Source organism: Podarcis tiliguerta, assembly GCF_965153285.1.
Source record: "Podarcis tiliguerta genome assembly, chromosome: 2".
NCBI classification, from domain to species: Eukaryota; Metazoa; Chordata; class Lepidosauria; order Squamata; family Lacertidae; genus Podarcis; species Podarcis tiliguerta.
Genome location: NC_139535.1, coordinates 93,261,445 through 93,285,569, shown reverse-complemented (window position 1 = coordinate 93,285,569; position 24,125 = coordinate 93,261,445). Strand labels below are relative to the sequence as shown.

The window sequence follows — 24,125 nt, the reverse complement described above, 5'->3', positions numbered from 1 at the left end:
CTCCAAGTTGAGAATCTGGAAAATCCCACAGAGATTTGGGTTGGGGTCACCATAGCAGTGGTAGGCAGTAAACATATATATGAGTGTTCAACAAGGATTTTAGTTTAATGCAAGCAGCAGAGCTACCTAGCACTGTGCTGTTTTACAAAATGAAATAAAATCAGGAGATATATATTTGCTTTACCTGCTGCAGTAATAGAAAACAGAAAGTGGAAGGTAAACCAGGTAAGAGACAGCTTGAATGAGTATGCAGTTGTTTACAAGTATTGTATCTACAGTCTCTGGATTAAACACCTGCAGTGTATTAATATTGCAAGATGCTTGAGAAGCAGGTGCTGACAGAAGGCCAGAGAGATCTGGGATACCCAGTACACTAAAAGAGAGGCCACAAGGGTCCCGTATATTCTGGGGGAGGGAAATGTAGGACATGAGCATAGCAAATCATACAACATCCCACTGTTCTTCATTTGTACATGTGTTAACAGTGTATTGTGAGTGCATATTTATTGAGCTGTGAAGGGTCGAATCCTTTGCCTACTTGCCCCATTGAAATCAAGGGGTCTCTCTTGCTTTCAAATTGGCCCCAAAGCACCTTCTTTTCAGCATTTTAAGCAAAATGTAGGGCATATTGGGAACAAGCCCATTGGGGACAAGCCACAGAATGAAACATGTCTGAATTTTTTTTAACTCAGCTGAACAAGGTCTTGATTTTCAATGGAACAGAAGCGTTGTCTTTCCTAGTCAACATAAGACTTTGCATAGCGGGGTGTGCGGTCAGGGTTGGGAGGCAAAAGGTCAATTAAGCTTGGAAGTGTGTGTGTTTTGTGTGTGTGTGTGCGTATAGAAGAGTGTTCAGAAAGTTTGAACAAACGTGCCCCGAGTCCCACTTGAGCTTAGTTCAGAATATATTGCACCACTGTCAAGTCCTTCCAAGGCCCTGAGACAAAGGACCGCCACCCGCTTGTCCATTTCCAAAAGGTTCAGTGAGGCATTTGTTCCACCCATACCACTTTCTTCTGCTCCTCAGCAATAGCCATGCGGACACAGCTGACAAGAGTGTCGTGGTCACTCCAGGCATCAGGGGCGATGGTGCCATAGAGGCAGGGCACTGTCTCCAGCTGGGCCTCCTCTTTCCGGGCAGTCTCCAAAAGTTGCTCCTCGGTTGCACCGAGACGCTGGAGGGCTTTCCTGAAACACAGATTGTTTGTTGGGCTGGAGGTCAGCAACTTAAGACCTGGGGGCCTTACTCTCATGGGATGTTATCTTCCAAACCATGTCTGCTCAGAAGTAATCCCCGCTAGCTTCAAGAGGGCTTGCTCTCAGGTAAGGGGGGTGAGGATTGCAGTCTTGGTCCCATTTTGTGTAATATAAGGTAAAGGTAAAGGTACCCCTGCCCATACGGGCCAGTCTTGACAGACACTAGGGTTGTGTGCCCATCTCACTTAAGAGGCCGGGGGCCAGCGCTGTCCGCAGACACTTCCAGGTCACGTGGCCAGCGTGACAAGCTGCATCTGGCGAGCCAGCGCAGCACACGGAACGCCGTTTACCTTCCCGCTAGTAAGCGGTCCCTATTTATCTACTTGCACCCGGGGGTGCTTTCGAACTGCTAGGTTGGCAGGCGCTGGGACCGAGCAACGGGAGCGCACCCCGGCGCGGGGATTCAAACCGCCGACCTTTCAATCGGCAAGTCCTAGGTGCTGAGGCTTTAACCCACAGCGCCACCCGCGTCCCTACTTGTGTAATATAGGCTAGGAAAAGAGGCTGTAAGGGGCACTGGAGGAGAAGGAGCACATTTTCCCAAGGCTAAGTGCAAAAGGGATGAGGAATGGTGGCAACAGTAGGAAGGATGGCAAAGACTGAAGCCCAGGACAGGTGGGAGGCGTGAATAAGTGGCAGAAGAAATTATCTCCCCTGCCTGTTTCAGTGATTGGCATAGTTGTCATCCAATACTTTTGCAGGGTGTTCAGTTATGTAATTATTATTTACTTAAATGATTTCTAGACTGTCCTATAGCACAACAACCCCTTTGGGCAGCTTGCTTCTTTTAAAAAAACTCAATTCAAAAGCACCCCTTTTCACAGCCAAGCCACAACGTGATAGATGTGACTTCCTGCTGCACCCATAAATGCCGCTCCAAGTACATTGTAGTCATAACCTCATGTTGCGTCCGCTTTGGGTTGCGTGTTTTCGTCTTGCGTCCCGTGGCAACCCAGAAATACCGGAATGGGTTACTTCCAGGTTTCGCCACTCATGCATGAGCCGAAGCGCCAAATCGCCCTGCACAGATATAGCACTTCAAGTTTCGGGTGTTTCACGTTACGGACGGGCCTCCGGAACGGATCCCGTCCGTAACATGAGGTACCACTGTAAAGGCTGCATCATTAACTTTATGCAATTCAAATCCAGGCTTGAAAGGAAGAAGGTTGTCATGGCTTTAGGATTACGCTAAGGAGGCCTTGGCCCGTCGGGTTTTGCTAAGCAGACAATGACCTTTCAGTGCAGAGCAATAGCTCTTACCTGAATTTCTTTCCATTCTTTTCACTGATGGTGACCAAGATGATGATGGGGTAGATTTCCATAGCCAGGAGTTCCTGCACACTTTCCAGGCCCAGGTCCAGCCAGCCATGCACATTCTAGAGGGGAGCAGGTTCAGGGTGCAATTATGTTCCAAGTCTGTGCATGCATGTTTCTTAAGAGCTGGTGGGGTGGGGTTGACAAATCCCAGTTTCTCCTAAGAGATACTTGCATCTGCACCCCTGGGCCACATTCCCAGACCCCTTGCACCCCTGTTACCTTTTGCATCAGCCACTCCAGAGCCTGATGGGGAACACAACAGTTGCTACTCATCTTGCTTTTTTCAGGGAGCGCATCTCTACTCTGTGTTTCGCCTTGGGGCTCTGCAGAGGGGGGAAACTGGTCAAGAAGACAACACGGCTTGGTGCCATTCTGAAGAAGCTTCCAAACTGGACCTTGCCTCTCAGGAATTATTGGTGACACTGCTGGGTGCAGGGGGTGGGGCAGAGTAGAAAATGAGCAAATGTACCACAAGGCACATTTGCCAAGATGTCAAGATGTGTGTCTTGGGGTGAGGCAGTACTTGTGACAAGAACTGGAGATGGACATCAGAAGACAACCTCTACTACCCTCAATTCCATTGCTTCAATGGAAGACACTTGTGGTGTAGTGGTTAAGAGCGCTGGACTCGTAATCTGGTGAACCGGGTTCGCTTCCCCGCTCCTCCACATGCAGCTACTGGGTGACCTTGGGCTGGTCACACTTCTTTGAGGTCTCTCAGCCCCACTCACCTCACAGAGTGTTTGTTGTGGGGGAGGAAGGGAAAGGAGATTGCTTTGAGACTCCTTAGGGTAGTGATAAAGCGGGATATCAAATCAAAACTCTTCTTCATTTACTTGCCCCCTCTGTTGAGTGAAGCCAAGCAAAAGTCCCTCTGCTCCCTTGGCCCATGTCTTATCCAACCATTCCCCTGCGCAGTTCCAGCAAAGGGAGCCACCTAGTTTATGTAACGATGGAGTCGGCCCCATCCCAAGGACGTACCTGCTGGACATTTCTCAAAGGCCCTGGACAGGCACAACTTGTCAGCCAGGATCCTTCCCAACAGCGTTGGCACCAGGAGGACTGGGCGCGGGCAGCCAGGCCTGCAGGGCCTGACCAAAGTGTACGGCATCAAGCTGACACAGCTCCTGGTGTGAAGACTGACTCGGCGGCTCACTAGAGGAAGAGGAAGAAGAGCCAAGGCTGGAGGAGGCCACTCATTCAAGGCCAGAGATCCCCATTGAAGAGAAATGAGCCATTGATGTTGTTCTGCAGAAGACCAGCCTCAAGACAATTGTCTTCTGGAACAACACACTGCTAAAGGACAAAGGGTAATTTTTAGAAACAGAAACTAGCCAGAACTCACTATGTGGCTTGCTGGAATCCGACAGGCTGCAGTCCATCGATGACCAGAGCGGATTGATCTTCTTGTTGTCTGTGCTCACGATGCGCACCAGTTTGGGCTGCAACCCAGAATTCTGCAAGGCAGGAAGGAATGTCAAGCCTTCATTCCAAATGACTGTCACCCAGTATGTCTTCCACATATCAGTGCTGTTAGGGTTATATGCTTCCTTCTCTCTGCCAACTTCCCCAGCTTACAAGGGAAATGGCACTGGCCCACACTCATTGGTGGAGCTTCATGTTTCGTCACCAGTGACTACCGTTCGCAATCTGAACAAATGCTTGCAGATTTAACTTCAGTGACGAGACGCCATCACTCCAAAGCAAGGGATGGAGGAAGAGGACACGGAGGTTTACAGAGATGCACCAGTAAGAATGGCTACACGGAATTGTCCACAAGCTACTGCACAAGACACTTCCAGTGAGCTGTGCCTGCAACCATATGGAAAATATATTAAGATTCTTTCCTCATAGGCTGCTCCCAATTACCTTGTGAGTGACGGTGCTCTTCTGGGCCATTTCCTGGATCAGGGTGATGAGTTGCTGCTGTGCCCTAGGGTGGAAAGAAGGGGACAGAGGAATGTGTTAGGTAGAAAAGAGTAGATGTGTTCCTCTCTCCTTGGCCATCATGCCATGTGGAGAGGACTATCTCAGATGCGCTAAGGAGGCCTTTCAGGCCTTCTCAGATGATGAATCTCACCGGCAGTAGTTGGGGATAGTGCCAGCATCCATGTCTTTCATGGTGTAGGGGTTCACCTGGCAGGCACTCCACTGCATTTGTCCCTGGCACACTGTGTCGGTGATGTGCAGGATGTCATGGCACCCTACTAGAAGTTCCCCAGGTGCCTGCCTCTCAAGGCAGAGGTTGGACCGAACGTAGAAGGAGTCTCCAGATGTCACCAGCTTGGAGTTCAGGTCACTCAGCAGCTTCTTATAGCCTAATGGGTTGGAGAGTATTGGAAATGCTGTGCAGGAATAGCAGGAGTGCAGGATAAGAGTTGAGAAGCCCAAGGGGCATGGGGACAATGACGATGGCTTCCTGACTCTACCCATGGCTAGGGAGATGCCCAGGGTTGTCCCAAAACATTTTGATGCCCAAGGTAGAAAATCTAAAAGAGCACCTCCTCATTCACACTATTTAACATGGGGTGCAATCCGCCATAAAGTTGTCTATCTAACACATTCCTCCTTGAAATGCTCTTGCACATCTTACAATCATTTCAACTGGGTTTGTGCAGGGGAACTTCCCAATGGATTCTACCCATGAAGCAGGTCTGCCTATCTCCTAGTATGCCACCCTTAGTGGTATCCACTTACTTGATGGTGTGACCTCAAGCAATATCCATATCACTGATTGCTCATAGCGACTTCCCCTTTCCCATCAGGCAACCCTTACCCTCCATGTTGAGACGCACGGACAGGCAGCAGAAGCCATTGACCCTTTCCAGGACCCAAAGAGCCTCCTCAAGTGTTGCATCCTCCAGGACAGCCTTGAAACCTGGTTCCATGACTCCATAATCCACCTACAAATTTGAAGAAGAATAGCTTAAACATAAAATCAAGGAGAGTGCTTTGAAGGAGGGTTTCAAGAGAGAGACAAACATATGATGGTAATCAGTTGCAGCTCGATGAAGCCACAAGCCAGGTGGCCATTCCCTGGGCTCTACATGGGGACAGGGATGCAGCTAGGAGGAGCGTCCAAAGGAAACAGGTTATCTCCATGGGAAAGAGAAAGATAGGCTCCGTAGACATAACCAACGGAGTCTTAGAGGAGTGAGGAGATGTGCACGTCTTACCAGCACAATCTGATGGCCTGGCGACAAAGACATCTCATCAGCAGCAGAGCCAGGTGTGACTTGGTGAATGAAGATGCCCGTCTGGTTCCCCCCAATGATGCTGATCTGTTCCATCAAAGTGTTGGCTTGGAAGGCAATGGTTGTGATGCGGCTTGGGAAACGCTGTGCAAGCCGCCGGCGCATGGGCACACTGGGGAAGAGGAGAATGGAGCCGTGAGGACAGAGTGGGCATGGGGGCTTCTGTCTCCTCCCGGATGTGCATATCTCCCCTTTCCTTCCCCTTGGCTCATTCCTTCACACGTTCTACTGAGCTTCATAGCATTACATGCAAAATGGCCCACTGTCAGAAATATCAGGTCTTAAAACCTTCCCTCTGAGAAAAAATATGTGTGCATGCAGACACACACATATACATCATGGTAGCAACTAACTCTAGATGACCCATACCAGGGGTGCCACCGTGAACAAAATATATGGGGGGGGGCAGGTAAGCCCCGCCGCACATAATCGATCACATGAAGCAGTGCACACACACTATTTAAATAGCAATGTCCATCAACTTTTTTTGGGGGGGCTCAAATGTTTTATGGAGGGGGCAAAGACCCCTTGGCCCCTAGGAGTTAGCCCCTATGACAGGTATCAATTACTTCCTGGGAAGCCTACAGCTATTTGCCTATACAAAAATGTTAGCTGGCCTGCTACTTGCTACTCAAATGTTCCATTCTTGCTTAAACTTGACACCTGTTTCTCATTTCTGTTGCTCCTTCTTGTCACCACCTTGCTTCTTGCCCTGCCTTCTTCTCTTTCCTCACCCCTTGCCTTCAGATAGATTCCTTGGGTGACAAACTCATTTTTTCCTTGATGTCAGCACAGCCCTTTTGTCTTTTGCCCAGGACATGGGTGCCTCAATTGTTGAGAAAATCCTCATTGACTTAGGCCTTGAGTCTGTGGTTACTTACGACCCAAACTTTCTGCAGTTGGGAACTTGACATTTACCTCTCTGAGATGCAGGGGTCCAGGTGAAGCCACAAAGAGTTGCCATCTGGAATGAAAAAGAAATGTTTGAATAAGTGACCACTTTGTTTGTCTCTAACCAGGCACCCATGTTAAGTTTGCAAAGCTGCACACCAACCAATCAGAATGGGGCAGTAAGTTCTGCAACAAGAGGCAGGATCTATTATTGCTGAACAAAGTGCTTGGCTGGTAACCTTCAGAGTTTACTCATTGTGTCTCCTTTGCTTTGCTGGATATGGGGTGCCTGCTAGATGAGGGGTGTGGCCTGGGAAAGTCTCATGGGCTCGATAAGAGATCCCTAAAGGGCCACATTTGGCCCTGCAGGTCTGAAGTTCTCCACCCCAAAAAACAGGTAATCAGAATTCACCAAGGAAGCAAATTCTGGAATTGTATGTCCCTGCTTTTTCTCTTTAGTACAGATCTGACTTTGGAGTCACAGTATTGTACTTAAAATTAACACTTTGATAACAAGTCGCCTACTATTATTGATATGATTGGTTTGCCCTGTCCCCCTAAGATTATGGACCCTTTGCAGAAAGGTAGTGAAGCTGCTGCACTATGCCCAGAGCTAATGAGGTAATGACAAATACAACAACTCAATGGGAAGAGTCGTCTCCTCCTCTTAGCCAGGGACACACCAACCTAGGTTTGATCCCTTACCCTCTTTTTCCACTATCTCATACTCAAAAGGGGGGTCTTCTACTTTCTCTTCAGAAGCTGAAGGGAAATCATCCTCCAGAAACTCCAGGGAACTGCTGCAAGAGGAGACATAAATAAGATGAAAATAACAGAGTGTGAACTGGAAAGTTAGATCAATCCAGGGGGTCATGGCGGTGGCAAGGTTACATTCAGGATGGTGGGTGTGGGTGTATGATAAACAGGATGAACAATCTTAAAATATTCCCTCCTTATATATTGTTTAGTTGAGCCTAGAACAGATTCACACATGTCCAGTGGAGCCTGTTAAAAGGTAAAGGTACCCCTGCCCGTACGGGCCAGTCTTGACAGACTCTAGGGTTGTGCGCCCATCTCACTCAAGAGGCCAGGGGCCAGCGCTGTCCGGAGATACTTCCGGGTCACGTGGCCAGCGTGACATCGCTGCTCTGGCGAGCCAGAGTCGCACACGGAAACGCCGTTTACCTTCCCGCTAGTAAGCGGTCCCTATTTATCTACTTGCCCCCGGGGGTGCTTTCAAACTGCTAGGTTGGCAGGCGCTGGGACCGAGCAACGGGAGCACACCCCGCCGCGGGGATTCGAACCGCGACCTTTCGATCGGCAAGCTCTAGGCGCTGAGGCTTTTACCTACAGCGCCACCCGCGTCCCCCGTGGAGCCTGTTAGCACATCATTTTAACTTGTTCCCCCCGCCCAACACTACATAATAAAAGTTTCCTGCTGCAGTTTGTACGGCTGTCAAGAAGTGGCCGTGGTAACTGCTGCACAGAATCTGGTAGTATATGAAGACTTAAGGGTGCAAGTTTCTACCCTTCATGGCTGTGAAGAAAACATATGGAAAGTATAAGATCAAGGCTTATAAAGACTTCCAGTGGTGGTGGGAGATAATTGTCACATCTCCATATCCTACCTAATTGCTCTTAACCCCCTTTCAAAATTCTGCTAAAATCTGGATGACTGGGAAAAAAGCATCTGCGATAAATTAGAAAACCAAAATATTTCTGTTAATTGGTATTTATTTGCCCGCTTTGCAAAATGCACCTGTCTATCAAAATTCTTTTTTTTTTAAAAAATAATTTTTTATTAATTTACAACAAAATAAAACAAATAAAACATACATTATTTTCACATTTCACATTTTGATTCCTTAGTCTTTGATTTTAGGACTTCCTACAGCTTTTCCGTAAATCTTTCATAGCCATTATTGGTTTCCGCATTTCTTTTTTTAACCATTGTCATTTTCCAAATTTTCCCCTCAGTTTCCTTTTGACAATGTCTCACATATATTCACAGTGCTCTTTTAAAACCTTCTAGCGTTATTTGGCCATCACTTATGTTCTCCAGATACTTTACAAACTTTCCCCAGTTTTCTGAAAACTTTTGGTCTCTTATGTATCTAATCTTTCCAGTCATTTTATCCAATTCAGCATAGTCTAACAACTTAAACCTCCAATCTTCCACTGTCGGTATATCTTGTTGTTTCCATTTTTGTGCCAGAAGTACTCTTGCTGCTGTCACTGCATATTGGAAGAATTTACTATCTTTTCTCTTAATGTCCTTTCCCAAAATACCTAACAGAAAGATCTCTGGTTTCTTTGTGAACGTATATTTCAAAATCTTCTTCAACTCATTGTATATCATTTCCCAGAAATCTTTCACTTTCTTACATTCCCACCACATATGGTAAAAGGAACCCTCTTTTTCTTTACATTTCCAGCACTTGTTACAGGTCTTATACATTTTTGCCAATTTTACTGGTGTAATATACCACCTATAAAACATTTTCATCACATTCTCTTTCAGTGCCATACAAGCTGTAAATTTTAAGTTCTCTTTCCATAGTTTTTCCCACTCTTCCAACTGTATGTTGTAACCAAAATCTCTGGCCCAGTGAATCATAACCGATTTTACTTCTTCATCTTTTAAATTCCATTCTAGCAACAAGTTATACATTTTTGACAGGATTTTACCCTCCTTGTTTACAATTTCTGTCTGGAATGTTGAATCTTTGTCTGCATAGCCCCATTCTCTTATATCTTTCCTAAACATTTCATTTACCTGATAATAGTGCAACCAATCATATACAAACTTTTTGACTTGTTCATATGGTTTCACTTTCCATTTTCCTTCTTCTTTCACTAATAATTGATTATAAGTTGCCCAATCACCTCTCATGTTGGTTCTCTTGACACTCATAACCTCTAATGGTGATAACCAATGTGGTACTTTAGGTTCCAATAGGTTTTTATACCTATCCCAGACTTCAATTAGTGGCCCCCGGAAGATGTGGTCACCAAAACCTTTATGGACTTTTTTCTTATCTTTCCACAAGTATGCGTGCCAGCCAAATCTATTGTCATATCCTTCCAAATCTAGCAGTTCCTTGTTTTCTAGTTTTATCCATTCTTTCAACCAGCAAAGACATGACGCCTCATAATATAACTTCAAATCGGGCAGGGCAAAGCCTCCTCTTTGTCTTATATCTGTCAAAAGTTTAAATTGTATTCTCGGCTTTTTGCCCTGCCATATATATCTTGAGATCATTCTTTGCCATTCTTTAAATAGACTAATCCCCTTAATTATGGGGATAGTCTGAAACAGAAACAGCATTCTTGGCAGCACATTCATTTTAATTATGGAAATTCTTCCCCAAAATGAAAATTTCATTCTTCCCCACACTTCCAGGTCCTTCTTAATTGCATTCCACACTGGTACATAGTTATTTTGGAATAAGTCAATATTTTTTGGGGTTAACCATATCCCCAAATATTTCACCTTTTTAACTGCCTCTATTTCAATTTGTTGTTGCATTGTTTCGGTTGCACTTTGATCCATATTTTTAACAATCATTTTAGTTTTTTTTCTGTTTAGCTTAAAGCCTGCCACCTCTCCAAACTTGTCCATTTCCTCCATAACTTCCTTGGCCGTCGTTGTTGGCTCTTCTATTGTTACAACCAGGTCATCTGCAAACGCTTTAATTTTGTATTCATTTTGTCCTATCGTTACCCCTTTTATTTTTTCGTTTTGTCTTATAGAATTCAGAAGGACTTCTAACACCGTTATAAATAGTAATGGTGAAAGAGGACATCCCTGTCTTGTTCCTTTAGAGATTTTCAATTCTTCCGTAATAACATTATTTATTATTAGTTTTGCTCTCTGTTCTGTATAAATTGCCTTAATTCCATTGAAGAACTCCTCGCCAATCTCCATATACTCTAGATTTCTCAACATAAAATCCCAAGCTATATTATCAAATGCCTTTTCGGCATCTACGAACATCATCATGGCTTGTTTATCGATCCTGACAGACAGATATTCTATTATATTAATTACATTTCTTATATTATCTTTCATCTGCCTGCCTGGAAGGAAACCAGCTTGGTCTTTATGTATATAGTCTTGTAATATTCCTTTCAGTCTCTTTGCAAGTATTCCTGCAAATATTTTATAGTCTGTGTTCAATAGTGATATCGGTCTATAATTTTTAACTTGGGTTAGGTCTGAGTCCTGTTTTGGTAGAAATGTAATAAATGCTTCTTTCCAAGTTTCTGGGATGTCTCTTTCTTTTAAAAGATTGTTCATGACTTCTTTTAACGGCGTTAGTACAATAGACTTCATTTCTTTATAGTATCCTGCAGTGAATCCATCTGGCCCTGGAGCTTTCCCCCTTTTCAAATCTTTAATGGCTTCCTTTATTTCCTCAGTTTCGATTGGGGTATTCAGCCGCTGTTTTTTCTCAGTTGGGATTTTTTGCACCTTTTTATCTTTTAGGTATCTCTCAATTTTTCTCAGGTTGTTTCTTTCTTTCTTTTTATATAATCCTCTATAATAATCCAAGAAACCTTTTCTAATCTCTTTCGGGTTGACTAACTCTTCTCCTTCAACCATAATTTTGTTTATTGTGCTTTGTTCTTTCCTTTTTTTAATTTGCCAGGCCAACCATTTGCCAGATTTATTTGCATGTTCGAAGTTATTTTGTCTCAGTCTTTTTATGTTCCATTCTACCTCTTTGTTTATTATCATTGCAAATTGACTTTGTAATATTTTGATGTTTTCTCTTGCCTTTTTGTTGTTCGGATGCTTGATTAGTTTCTGTTCATTGTCCATTATTTGTTTGAGGATTTCTTTCTTGCCTTTCTCCTTATTTTTATTCTTAATTGAATTTTGTTGAATAAAAAATCCTCTCATTACTGCTTTACTTGTGTCCCAAACAACATTTATTTTTGTTCCTTTATTGCAGTTATCCACAAAATATTCCGTCAGTTTCTTCTGTGCTTTTTCCATAACTTCTTGGTCGTCCAGCAAGTAGTCATTCATCCTCCATCTGAAGGTTCTTTCTTCATAGCCTTTTAATTCGAATTTTATTGGATTATGATCTGAAATCACCTTCGGTTGAATTTCAATTTGTTGGGTTCTTGGAGTAAGTTCAGATGAAATCCAGATTTGGTCTATTCTAGACATCGACTGGTTCGGTTCAGAATGATAGGTGAATTGTTTATCCAATGGGTGTCTTAGTCTCCAGATGTCTATCAAATTCAAGTTCTTTGTCATTGAAAAAAATGATTTCGGTAATTTTCCTTCTTTACTTACTCCTTCTCTAAGTCTGTCCATCTCTAGAGAGACCACTCCATTCATGTCCCCCATTATTATCATTTTCTGATCCATATATTCAAAAAGTTTTTCTTCCAAAATTTTATAGAACTCAGTCTTATTTCCATTAGGTGCATAAATCCCAACTATAATTAGATTTTCTCCTTGCCATTTGATTCGAACTGCAATTATCCTTCCGTCTTCATCTTTAAATATTTGTTGGGCTTCGATTTTGTTATTTACGTAGATGACCACTCCTCTTTTCTTCTGCTTGTCTGAGGATACAAATTCATTTCCCAATCTTTTATTAATTAATATCTTTTTATGTCTTCTTGCCACATGTGTTTCTTGTAAGCAAATTATATCTAGATGTTTCTTCTTTAAAAATTGTTCAATTTTATTTCTCTTCTTTTTATCGTTCATTCCATTGATGTTCCAGTTCCAAATTTTCAGCGCCATAATTCCAGATTTTAATTTTAATAATTTTAAATAATTTTATAGTTTTATAATTTGGCTTCTTCTTCTTCTACTTCTTCTTCTTCTTCTTCATCTGTCTTTTTCTCTTTGTCTTCTTCTTCTTCTTCTTCTGATCCGCCTGTTGCTCCTTCATCAACTCCTTTATCCTCTTCTTTTTCCAGTTTTAACTCTTTGTATTTTCTCAGAAATTTCCCCATCTCTTCTGTACTTGTCAATCTGTGTCTTTTGCTTTTATAAGCAAATGTTATCCCCTCCGGGAATTCCCATCTAAATTCAATCTTGTTTTTCTTCAGCGTCTGGACTAGTGATTTGTAAGGGTCTCTTCGTTTAAGTAATCTGATCGGAACATCTTTGAATATGATTATGTAATTCCCATTTATATTCAGTCTTTTTTCTCTATTCTTCTGCAAGATTGTATTCCTCATGTCTCTGTCTTTAAATGTAATTAAGCAGTCTCCAGTAAATCTTCTTGCTTTTGTTGATTTTACTCTCATTCTGAATGCATTTTGCCTATCAAAATTCTATCAAATGTCTATCAAAAAAAGGGACCCAGGTGGCGCTGTGGGTAAAAGCCTCAGCACCTAGGACTTGCCGATCGAAAGGTTGGCGGTTCGAATCCCTGCGGCGGGGTGCGCTCCCGTCGTTCGGTCCCAGCGCCTGCCAACCTAGCAGTTCGAAAGCACCCCCGGGTGCAAGTAGATAAATAGGAACCGCTTACTAGCCGGAAGGTAAACGGCGTTCCGTGTGCGGCTCTGGCTCGCCAGATGCAGCTTGTCACGCTGGCCACGTGACCCGGAAGTGTCTCTGGACAGCACTGGCTCCCGGCCTATAGAGTGAGATGAGCGCACAACCCTAGAGTCTGACAAGACTGGCCCGTACAGGCAGGGGTACCTTTACCTTTACCTTATCAAAATTCTATCTCTTTTTTAATAAGCACACATGTCCACATAGGCCTAGCTGGGAACCAGCAGTATACAGCAGAGCATGGTCTGTACTCACCTTCTGGAAAAAGAACTTTCTTGCATGGCTCTCCTCTGTAGGGAATGCTTACATGGTGGGATTGGGCAGCATGAGCGGATGCTCCCAAGCAGCTCTTGGTTTGACCTGTTGCTTAAATCTGACCAAGACTGCAAAAGAAAAGAAGTAGGTCAGGCCACTCAGACACAAGGGAACTCCAATTTCCCCATTCAGGTCTTTCCCCCAGGTGTTCTGTGCCCTAAAGAGTGGGGGCCTGCAAGACAAGTGAGACTCCAGACCCTGAGGATAGTATCCTGTGGCGCCTCTCCCTAACCCCCCCCCCAGTTGGAAAAAGTATGGTGGGTTTGGGGAGGGGCGAGCTGTGCACCTCAGACATGCTCAAGAAGCTGTCCTGGCTGTCACCCCGGGGGCAGACGGCGTTCATGCGCACAAGACGCTGCTTCCTCTTAGGACAAGGTTCCTTGGTCAGAGAGCTGGCAGGCCCATCCCACTGCACCTGCTTAGAGGAAACAGAGAGAGAGAAATGGCTCATAAAACACGCAGCAAAGAACTGCCTGCAGGGCAGAAAATACTGGCGGGAACAACGCCATATAGATGATAAGGAGCTGCCATTTTTCTCCTACCCCAGTCATTTCCATGCTGTGTGCTGGGGAATATGAGTATGTTGCCTGCTAACAAGTAATTTTAACGTGTATTCCCCCCATATAATAAAATTGTCGTTCTGTTGTCATGCTGCAGTTTGCATGGCTGTCAGTAGGTGGCTACGGTAACTCCAGTGTGGCAGTAGGCAAGCAAGCAGTGGAGGTGGCAAGTGGCCCTAGTGAGCTATTTAAAAGCAGGAGGGGAGGCGCTTCAGAGAGCAGTTTGGTAAGCCACTTTCTGAAATGCCTCCCATCCTCCTTTCAAAGGGGTTGGAGGTGAGGGTGAGCTGGGAGAGCTGGTAGGGGTGGGGGACTGGGTGCTGGGAGGGGAGGTTTGGGCAAACTGGGAGGGGATAGGCGAGGAAGTGGGAGAGGTGTAATGAGAGGGGGCCCTCGGTTACCCTCATCCCAAAACTCACCGCGAGCACTGAGCCACTTAGGCCTGTCTGCTTCCTGAGTTCACAGATCTCATCAGTGAGCTCAAAGACTTTGCGGCGGAGCGAATCTTTCTCCAGGAGGCTCTGAGAAATTTCCACCTGAGCAGCATCCCTTGCGCTGTAGGCCTGGGGGGGGGGGCAGAAACACATCATCGGCAAGGGCTTTAGGAGACAGACGGAAATAAGCTATCGGCAGCAACAGTTACAGGGACAAGTGCAGGAGATCAAAACTATTCTCACAATAGCTGAAAGGTTCCAGTGAACCATTTGCTCTGGGGCCTTGAGAATCAATCCTAAATAGGGGCAGAACATACCACAGGAAGCACAAGGAGTACTCTGCACTACCAACAGAAAAACCAAGGTGCTGCCTGGGTTGTCTTGGAAGTCCGGGGGAAGAGATTCCGCAAACAGAATTAGTAATGCAGCCAGTTCTCTGCTTAGACAACAAGCCTTGTTACAATTGCTGCTATCTTTTTAACTACTGGGCTGGATTCTAGGTAAAGGTAAAGGGACCCCTGACCATTAGGTCCAGTCGTGGCCGACTCTGTGGTTGCGGCGCTCATCTCGCTTTATTGGCCGAGGGAGCCGGCGTACAGCTTCTGGGTCATGTGGCCAGCATGACTAAGCCGCTTCTGGCAAACCAGAACAGCGCACGGAAATGCCGTTTACCTTCCCGCCAGAGCGGTACCTATTTATCTACTTGCACTTTGATGTGCTTTCAAACTGCTAGGTTGGCAGGAGCAGGGACCGAGCAACGGGAGCTCACCCTGTCGCGGGGATTCGAATCAGCGACCTTCTGATCGGCAAGCCCTAGGCTCTGTGGTTTAACCCACAGCGCCACCTGCCCATTAAAACCTTGCAGCTAGTAACAGGTAATGTCCATTATATGGCTTGGAACATTTGATTGGACATTTCCTTAACTGTTGCAACATTCTAGAATGGTAAAGATCCCTTCTAATCGGACAAGCCACCACTTCCCTTACTTTGGTAACCTCCCTGCCGCCTGCCCTGAAAACAACTCCTCTCTTTGCTGCAGTCAGACCTCTAGGTTACCTGATCTCTCTCTTTCTGCAGATCAGCCACTTGTGCCTGGAGGGCACTGATTTTGTCCTTGTAGATCTCACAGTCCACCTTCATCCTCTGGCACTGGATCAGAGTGTGCTCCTTTTCTTCCCAGTACTGAATAGTGACAAAAAATGTTAGCAAGATATTAACACCCAGTAAATGCATGACACTCTCTGCCGCTGCCTTAATGCACGCAACGGAATTGTAGAGTTGGAAAGGACTGTGAGGGTCATCTAGTCCAAACCCCTGCAATGGCTGGAATCTTTGTGACCAACGTGGGGCTCAAACCCACAACCCTGAAATTAAGAGTCTCATGCTGTACCAACTGAGCTATCCTAGGTCCTCTTGACACCTACATTATGCTGGTAATGTAACCCAGCTTGACAGCATTCAGGTGCAACATTGAAATATATTTGGAGCAGCTTTCGTTGTGAGACTCTGTCCTAAAGGTATTGGCTCCCGCAAATTTAATCAGATGCTGTTTGGTATTTTAAATGTTCTATGGTTTATTTATTTTTGGTGTTGCTTTGTGTCCTTAGATGCCCTGAGCTCCCCTAGGGGAGGAAGCATGGCATACAAATGTAAACAAACAATATGGGCTGGATTCTATAACCTCATGCTACAGACTGAAGTATGGGCATGCAGCTAGCTATGCTAGTTGAATTGTCCTCCTGACCTGAGTTGGAAAGAGGCTTGATTCCTCTGCCTCCCACCTTGCCTAAAGGCAAGCATGGGTTGTGCGGCCCCCTCTCACCTGCTTCCGTTGATTCTCAGCAAGTGCTGCCTGCTCCCTCAGCGAGTGGATGCGATTCAGCAGCTCCTGCTTTCCGTCCAGAGCATCATCGAGGTTCTGCTCCAGGATATCCTTCTGCACCTGGGCAAATGAGAGAGGCTCATCAGAGACGCATTTCCGCTCCCCTTACCCTTCCATCACACCCTTGCCCAGGTTGGGGAGGATGGGTGCGGAAACCCATATGTGGCGGTTGGATCTGTGACAGTCTGCCTCCTCAAAAGCTAAGCCTCCTGCAGCCAGTAAAGGAACATTATGTAGTTGGAGGGGATTTGTTCAAGACAAACAGTTTTGCTGAAATGTGAGGAAGCAACTGTGCAGTTGCCTATATAAGTTTGTAAGAAGCTTGTATTTAGGGCAAACACATTAAGGGCACATCTACATTGCAAGCCTGCATTGGTTCTCACACCAGATGACCAATATGCTGCTGAAGTATCATAGAAATGGTTGTTTTGTGAAACTAAGAATTCTGTTAAGAAATCCCCAGCTCTCGTCACAGAACCACAGTTCGCTGGATTCTCCGAGGGAAGGAAAAGGACTGTGAAAAGAATCCACAGCACAGGCAAAACCAGTATGAAAGTATTCCTGGAAATAGTCTTTTACCACACTGAAGGTCCCCAGCTCCACCATTGACTTGAGACGCTCGTTCTCCTCTCTCAGTGTCTGAAGTTCATCGGCCTGTGGCTGTGTGTCCCCAGCTGGCCTTGGGGACCTCTCCCATTCACAATAGGATGGCACCCGGGCTCGCTGCAATTCCTGCTTCATCAGGTACAACTACCATTGATGGGAACACAGAGAAGAAAAAGAAGAAGAAGCAGTAGTGAGTGAGCAAGACGAGTGGTGGCAGCATGAAACACCTGGCCAGGTTTGGATGTTCACTCTGAAACACGGGACCTGAGGGTCTGGTTTTAAGCATGCAGCTAGACTGCCAGTCCCTCTAACAGTGGACTCAGCTGGGGAGGGACAACAGAACTGGAGCCAAAACAGGCCCACTGAGAAACCAGATGGTGGCACCAGCACGTTCAAGGAAACTCCAAATTTAAAACAAAAATACCCAACACACATACCCATCCCCAACAGCCAAGGAAAGACTGAGCATGCTTAGTGCCCACAGAATGTTGAGGAGCAGCTGGGAAAGAAAGATGAAAAACTGGGAGTGGGGAATGGCCCACTTGAGCACTTTACAGCTTATACAAGGTGTGGTGGGGGATCAGATGCTGCTGATCTACAGCTCCCATTAGCTCAAGCAATCATGGTCAATGGCCAGATGTTATGGAAGTTGTAGTTCAGCAACATATGGAGGGCCAGTGGTTCCTCACACCTGGCTTATGGTATTCTAGAAAAGAGCATGACTGACTGGCTGGTAAAAACTCTGAACAGGACCACCCCTACTGAGGGATGTCGTCTTCTACGCTCCAGACCTATGCAGGTTGTGCAAGAAACCAAGCTAAATACATAATTAGGTCAATCATAGCACAGGAGGAAAGAGAAAAATCTGGACAACTATAAAGAAATTGGTGATAGGCTACTGGTTCTCCTAGCACACAATCCAATCTACAATACCACACTTTTCAGCTGATAGGTCCAATAAACCAGGCATTTCAGGAGTCATCTTGTAAGAAACCCTACTCTCTTCCAACAAGCAGATACCAAACAATCTTGGTCTGGAATCAGATTGCATCATTTCCATGGAATTTTATGTTATGTCACTTCCAGTCAATCAAAATGGGTCATCATCTACTGGTAATTGTATTGGAGGAGGTGTCCATGGGGTGGAAGAGCTATGCCTTTCCCCTGAAGCTGCAGCATAAATCGTTGCCTCCAGTGGAGGCAAGGTGCCAAGCTAGGCATTACTCCGGGCAAGCTAACAATTCCTGCATTCCAAAACACCTAGCAGTAAAAGTGGGCATGTATAAAAATAGCTACAGATTACTGACAGGAAGCACTCTGGAGCTGTGGCAAAACATTCATTGAAAGACTGCATTTAGAGGACTAGCGAAAGACTGGGAATTTCTTCGAAACACATAATGCGCATCCATTATTCCTGATAGCAGCCTTTCACTCCTAAAATGATGTCACAACATCAGCTGAGCATGACACCCCACCACACCTCTTCCTGCAGGCTCTGGCAGCGGGTGATGGCCAGGTCCTTCTCCTGCAGGGCACTGCTGTAACGTAAAGACAGGCCATAAAGTTCATCTTTAAGCTTGAGGGCTTCATGGAAGTGGGCACTGAGCTCCCTCTTCATGCGGTTACATTCGGCCTCAATGCCGCTCAGGCTTTCAGCTTGTGCTTCCAGTCGGGCGGTCTTCTCCTTCAGCTTGCGGCAGTGATGGAGCAGAGACACCTTCTGCCTCTTCTCCTGGCTCAGTTCTTCCTGCAGGCTGCTCACTGCCTTGGCCAAGCATTCTGTCAGTTGGGAACTCTCAATCAAGTCTAGGGTAAGGAAAATAACAGTTAGGCCTTTGACTGGTCCAGGACTACCATGAAGCAGACAGAGCAAGGCATCCACCTCAGGCAGACAGATTCTGGCAGCAGTCTGGTGTTTATTGTATTTCTGCTACCTGGTGTTTGTGTGAGGAAGTTGGCAAGGGGAAAAGGTGTAAGTAGGGGTGTGTGTGTGTGTGTGTGTGTGTGTGTGTGTGTAAGAGACACCATTTTGATTATCTGCCTTAGATGCCAAAATATCTTGGGTCAGCCTCACTTCAGGGGCTGAAGATTGTTTTTAACACAACTGTCTCCTCCCAAGAAAGTGAGCCATTAATAGATGGGGTACAGGGTTTGAGAAAACTCACCACTGAAATGATTGTGGTCTATGGAAGGTTCCAAGCCAGTGATGAGCACATAAATATCTGGGTTGTGGAGTTTCAGGCTTTCCAGAAAGGCAAGGGCTCCGTTTTTCCCACGGAATTTCAAGAGATCCAGCATGTGACCTACAAGGGAATAAGAAAGAGCAACAGAATAAAGGGATTGAGTTCCTCTCCCATGGGGCTCCCTAAGACCCACCCTGCCTGCCAGGTCAGAGGAACATGGCAGGTGATGTGATGTGCCATATCTCTGCAAGTAATTTTATTAGCCAGCTAAAAGGCCTTCTATAGCACTTGCAGTACAGAGAAGCCAACAAAGCAGGCTGCAATCACTTGTCTTGACGGGCCCAGCTTTGGCTTCCTTCCTTCAGCCTTGGTCTGTGCAGGGATGATTTTACCCTACCTATGGACTTTGTGGGACAATTTGCCTATCTGTCTTTGGCAGCCTTCTCCAATCTGTTGCCCTTGTTCTGACTGGGGTTGATAAGCATTGTTGTCCAAAACATATTGAGGGCACCAGGTTGCCCCTTTGTGAAACACCCAGCCGCCTTTGACTGACACAGAGGAACTCCTTCCCGTTTAGTATCACATTTATTCCCCCAGCCACAAATGATGTCCTAGTAGTCCAAATATTTGCATCAACAGCTAGCCTTCCCTCCAGTGGTAACACTACCATGTTGAGATTCTTTGGACACAGGCTATGTCTGCTCCTAAAGTTGGTAGCCTTCCTCATCTGCTTATGGTGAGCATGATTAATGATAAACTTGGTGGTGTAGACAAAGTGCAACAGGGCTGTCCCGCCTCCCCTTCTGCATTTCTTCTAGAGGGAGAGGAGCAAGAAAGAAACCTACCCCCTTTCCCCGTTATAGGTAGATGTGCCTTATACTAAGGCTGCTCACCCACTCTCATGGCGCTGTTTGTGAACTGAGGGCTGTGCAGCACCTCTTCCTCATCAAGTTGACCGAGCACCTTGGCCTGGCGCAGGTAGGGTGTAAGCCGGCTCGGGGTGACACCACGAACAATCCTGTAGCGGTGACCCTCTACCATCTCCCACAAAAGGTCCTCATCCATGTCACGGAGCTGTTGATCAACCAGGATGGGGTCATCTGCTCCTGCCTCCGCCATAATAGGAACCTGGAAGGATGAGAGGGGCTAGTAGTTTTTCGAAGGACGCAAATCAAAAACTTGTTTTTCGAACCTCTAAATACACAGTAGGTAAGCGTTCCATAAGTTACACAACTCTTGTTCCAAATTGGGTGTGTGGCACAGCAGAGGCCGAATCCCAGCCTAGAAAACAGCATTGCACAATACTGCAGGACCAAAAGGATCCTTGGAGATCGAGTCCATAATCCTCTCTGCTTATATCCAAACTAACACTACATGCATTATACACCTGTCTTCATTATACACCTTTAGGCACCAGGCAAAAACGTTCCTTTTTAACCAGGCCTTTGGTTGATTTGATTGACATCCTATGGCCTTTTAAAATGTGCGGTTTGTTTGTTTTTTGGAGGGGGGTGTTATTGGGTTGCTGTTTTTATTTTGATTATATATTTTGTGGTTTTATATTCTGATTTTGTTCTATGAACCACCCTAAGACCTCTGGGTATAGGGCAGTATATAAATTCAAGTCATACATACATACATACATACATACTACAGATGCGACAGGTTACAGCAAATTATCCAACTGCCTGAAATGTGTCTATTATACTCTCTTACCTAAGTGTAGCAACAATTTAGTCCTGGGCGCATAATTTCTCCCCCTCTCTCTCTCCCTTTTTTTCTTAAAATGCTTCTAGACTTTATGGAACGTGGCTGTCAATCTTCCCTTTTTTTTTTGCGGGAAATTCCCTTATTCCAGTGCTGTTTCCTGCTGCTTCCCACTGCTATCCCAGATTGTTAGATATCCCGTAGACTGTCCCCGGGACAGGTGAGGCTGCTGATCCCTTATTTTCAAGGCTGCTGATTCCTTATTTTCAAATCTGAAAGTTGACAGCTATGTTATGGAAGCAAAAAAAAAAACCAGAGGCTTGAAATAGTGTGAGCAATGCCTACTGACATCTCAGGTGCCGGAAGAGCAGCTGGATTAAAATATGCAGTGGTAAAGGACGGGAAAGTTCTTCAGTGTCACATACTGGCTTGCTCCTCCCCATGGCAAACACAATGTACTATGCAAACGTTATATGTGCATTTTTTATTTTATTTTTTGTATTTTGCATCATTTACACAGGGCACAGAATTTGAGCTGTTTTGTGTGTGCAGCACAGAGAGTCCTGATTACAGTGTGTCACAAGCAAAGCATGAACCCACACGCCAAAGATGCATATGAGGTTCAAAGAATAGTTTATTAAAATCAGCCACATTGGTTCATTGAGTCCAGAAGGAAAATCTATTTATGGTGTAAAACCTGCTGCCAGACTTTTTTCTTCTTCCCAGCCTGCTCAGCTGGTTCATAATTCAGAATAGAAAGTTCCTATTTCATGAAAAGGAACTAATGGTTAGGAGATCTTTTCCTAGTAGGCTAGGAATCTCTGCATGTGTTTGAATGAGACACCACCTTGAGTCTGGAAAAGGTGACACTCCTCCGTCTGATGGCCAGAAGGCAGAAAAACAACAGTTGACATTTTCCCAAAGCATGTGTGTGCTCTGGTTGGATTGAACTGAAACTGCAGGACTGACCAAGCTGCTACCCATATATAGGGGGATTTCCTGTCTTGTTTGAAATGCATGCTTTGCCTCCACTTACACTCTACTTGCACAAACATTAGAAATGCATCCCAAATATCCTGAGCTGCCTTATCCAAAGGAAACTAAACCCGGAAGTATTGCCATTGGAACTTTTCCACACTTGAAGAAGTGGGTGGACGAACACACACACACACACACACACACACACAGGCACCTTAATAAATTGTTATCTAACCTACACATTTATTTAACATTTACAGTGTGGATGTCTGCTGAATTCTGGAGTAAAGCCTGATGGCTGATAACCTGCTCCTTGTCAATTTACATCTAGAGCTGGAATTATTCCCACGTGCACCTCCCCTGTCCGTTCTGTGTCCTTCCAAGTGTCTAACACATATCTAGTGTTAACTAAATAACCACAACAATGATACAGTCCTCTTATGGGCCACAATGGACTGTTAACACCACCAACCCATTTACCTAGAGGCAGCAGTGATTAAACATGGCAATAAAATTCCAATAAGGTAGGCAGGGATGAGAACATTATCCTAACCATCAAAACTAGAAGCTTCTCCTCCTCCTCCTCCTCCTCCTCACTGCAATCAATTAGATTTGGCTTCCTATCTAAAAGTAAGTAGCACAGGGTCATATTCCAGCTAGAGCAGTTCAAGAAGCTGACGGGCTGCCCAAACAAGGAAAGTACAGTTGAATGAACAATCATGTCAATAGCCATTTCCCTTTTAGGCACAGAATTTTTTAGGTGGTTGGGGAGAAACCATAATACTGGGCAAAAAAGGTTTCGGATAATTTGAAGTGCCTGATAGGGGGCAAAACCTTTCCAGATTGGGGTAGAATTTTTATTTTTGCCTTCCTTTCCTAAATCAAATAATAAAGCAAGCCGCCATCGCCACCACCAAGCAACAAACCTGAGCACTCGGGCTTGGCCCTACCATCAAGCAGGGAACAGCAAAGTGAAGCGGGGAACAGCAGCAAGGTGCTGGAGGATAGAGTTCTCTGTGTTTGTGTGTTCTCCTCCTCTCCCCTTTCAGGTGTTTTGGAGGATGCTGTCCCATCACTGTCTGTTGATATAAGATTCAGTTACCAGTCCAATTGGCTTCTGTACGGGGAATGGGCAGCACCAGCAACTTTTGCCACAGGGAGATCTTTGGCTGGCTCTGCCAACACTACCCTCCAGGACCCTAGGTCTCCTGCTACATTAATTTATTTTGAGATTTCTGCATAATCCTTTACCTAACAGTCCTGGGCAGATTAAAAACATCAGAAATACATAATATGCATCATTATTAATTCACTCATGTATGCAACGTTGCCGATTATTGCTTGACATCTTTAAAAAGCCAGAAGTGTACCCAGTCACTTAAACGCAGAGAGAACTCGAAACCCAACGTTCCATTGCAGAGAAAGAATGAGGCAATGAAAATACCGTAACTCTTTTCCAAACTCTTCAGTGGTTGGAATCGGGGAATTTAGGAGCAGAAATTGTGCACACTGTCTAAGTTTCTTTGGAGGGAGGATAAAATGCAATGAACAAACAAACAAACGAACTTCTCCAATAAGTAAACAAGGAGTGGGGACTCTGTGGGGTAAGAACATCTATGTCCTGTTCGCCACTGCTATTTTTCTAGAAAAAGAGGTGCCAGAACTCACCATGAACATCTCCTTCTTTCTCTTAGAATGGCAATGACACCCACCTGAGAAGTTCTGGAACTTACCTGAGAACTGAGTTCTGGCGAAATCCCACTGAAGAAAAGTCCTGCTGTTCTCAGGTGTTTAGTTTCTGGGTCTCCATATGGCTCTCTGTATAAAGCAATTTATCAGTCTTGAAGGCCCTAAAGGCCTGCATTTAGGGGTGTTGAAGTAAATGGAGAAGGAGGACACTCAAGCCCAAATTAAGGCCTTCAACTCACTGAGCAACCTACAAAACTCCTATTCTCCTCAGCTCTTTTGCCCTGGATGTGATTGAGATAGCAGCCCTTCCTTTCCTTCAGGCGAAGCCATCCCGACAGAAACACTGAACGCTAAAGCTGAGACCCTACTAGTCCTACCTGTTCCTGCTGATCCACAGAGGAGAATGTTGTCCTCGACATATTGGTGTTGCATGTCTTGGAGAAAGACTGTGATGTCTGGAGAACAGTGAACAGGTTTTTCAGGAGGACCAGCTCTGCTTGCCAGGGAGATTTAATGTATTCAT

General features: G+C 45.2%; 1 protein-coding gene across 3 annotated transcripts; it reads right to left on the bottom strand.

Moving 5' to 3' along the window:
* Window positions 1–86: 86 nt before the first annotated feature.
* Window positions 87–24,125, bottom strand: CARD14 (caspase recruitment domain family member 14). Of its 3 annotated transcripts, none has more exons than XM_083430379.1 (21): window positions 23,980–24,125; window positions 20,122–20,356; window positions 19,211–19,348; window positions 18,526–18,851; window positions 17,019–17,189; window positions 16,380–16,499; window positions 15,614–15,739; window positions 14,543–14,686; window positions 13,850–13,978; window positions 13,504–13,631; window positions 7,425–7,519; window positions 6,747–6,792; window positions 5,751–5,940; window positions 5,351–5,477; window positions 4,655–4,892; window positions 4,444–4,507; window positions 3,920–4,031; window positions 3,556–3,729; window positions 2,794–2,897; window positions 2,518–2,633; window positions 87–1,188 (listed from the first exon to the last, which is right to left on the bottom strand). In XM_083430379.1, exons 1-21 carry the CDS (start codon window positions 24,019–24,021, stop codon window positions 981–983), a joined length of 3,033 nt encoding a protein of 1,010 aa, XP_083286505.1. In that variant the 5' UTR covers window positions 24,022–24,125; the 3' UTR covers window positions 87–980. The 3 variants fall into 3 exon arrangements, with proteins under 3 accessions (XP_083286505.1, XP_083286507.1, XP_083286506.1); XM_083430381.1 differs by having other exon boundaries at window positions 845–1,188; window positions 13,850–13,981; window positions 23,980–24,123; XM_083430380.1 differs by having other exon boundaries at window positions 845–1,188; window positions 7,425–7,516; window positions 13,850–13,981; window positions 23,980–24,102.

Bases quoted from the DNA above. Each gene is read 5' to 3' on its own strand.
- CARD14 (XM_083430381.1), bottom strand. From the start codon at position 24,021: ATGTCGAGGACAACATTCTCCTCTGTGGATCAGCAGGAACAG. The intron at 7,520-13,503 runs GTGAGTACAGAC...CTCCTCTTGCAG, and splicing joins GAAAGTTCTTTTTCCAGAAG to CAGTTCCCTGGAGTTTCTGG. The intron at 2,634-2,793 runs GTAACAGGGGTG...GCTCCCCTCTAG, and splicing joins TGGAGTGGCTGATGCAAAAG to AATGTGCATGGCTGGCTGGA.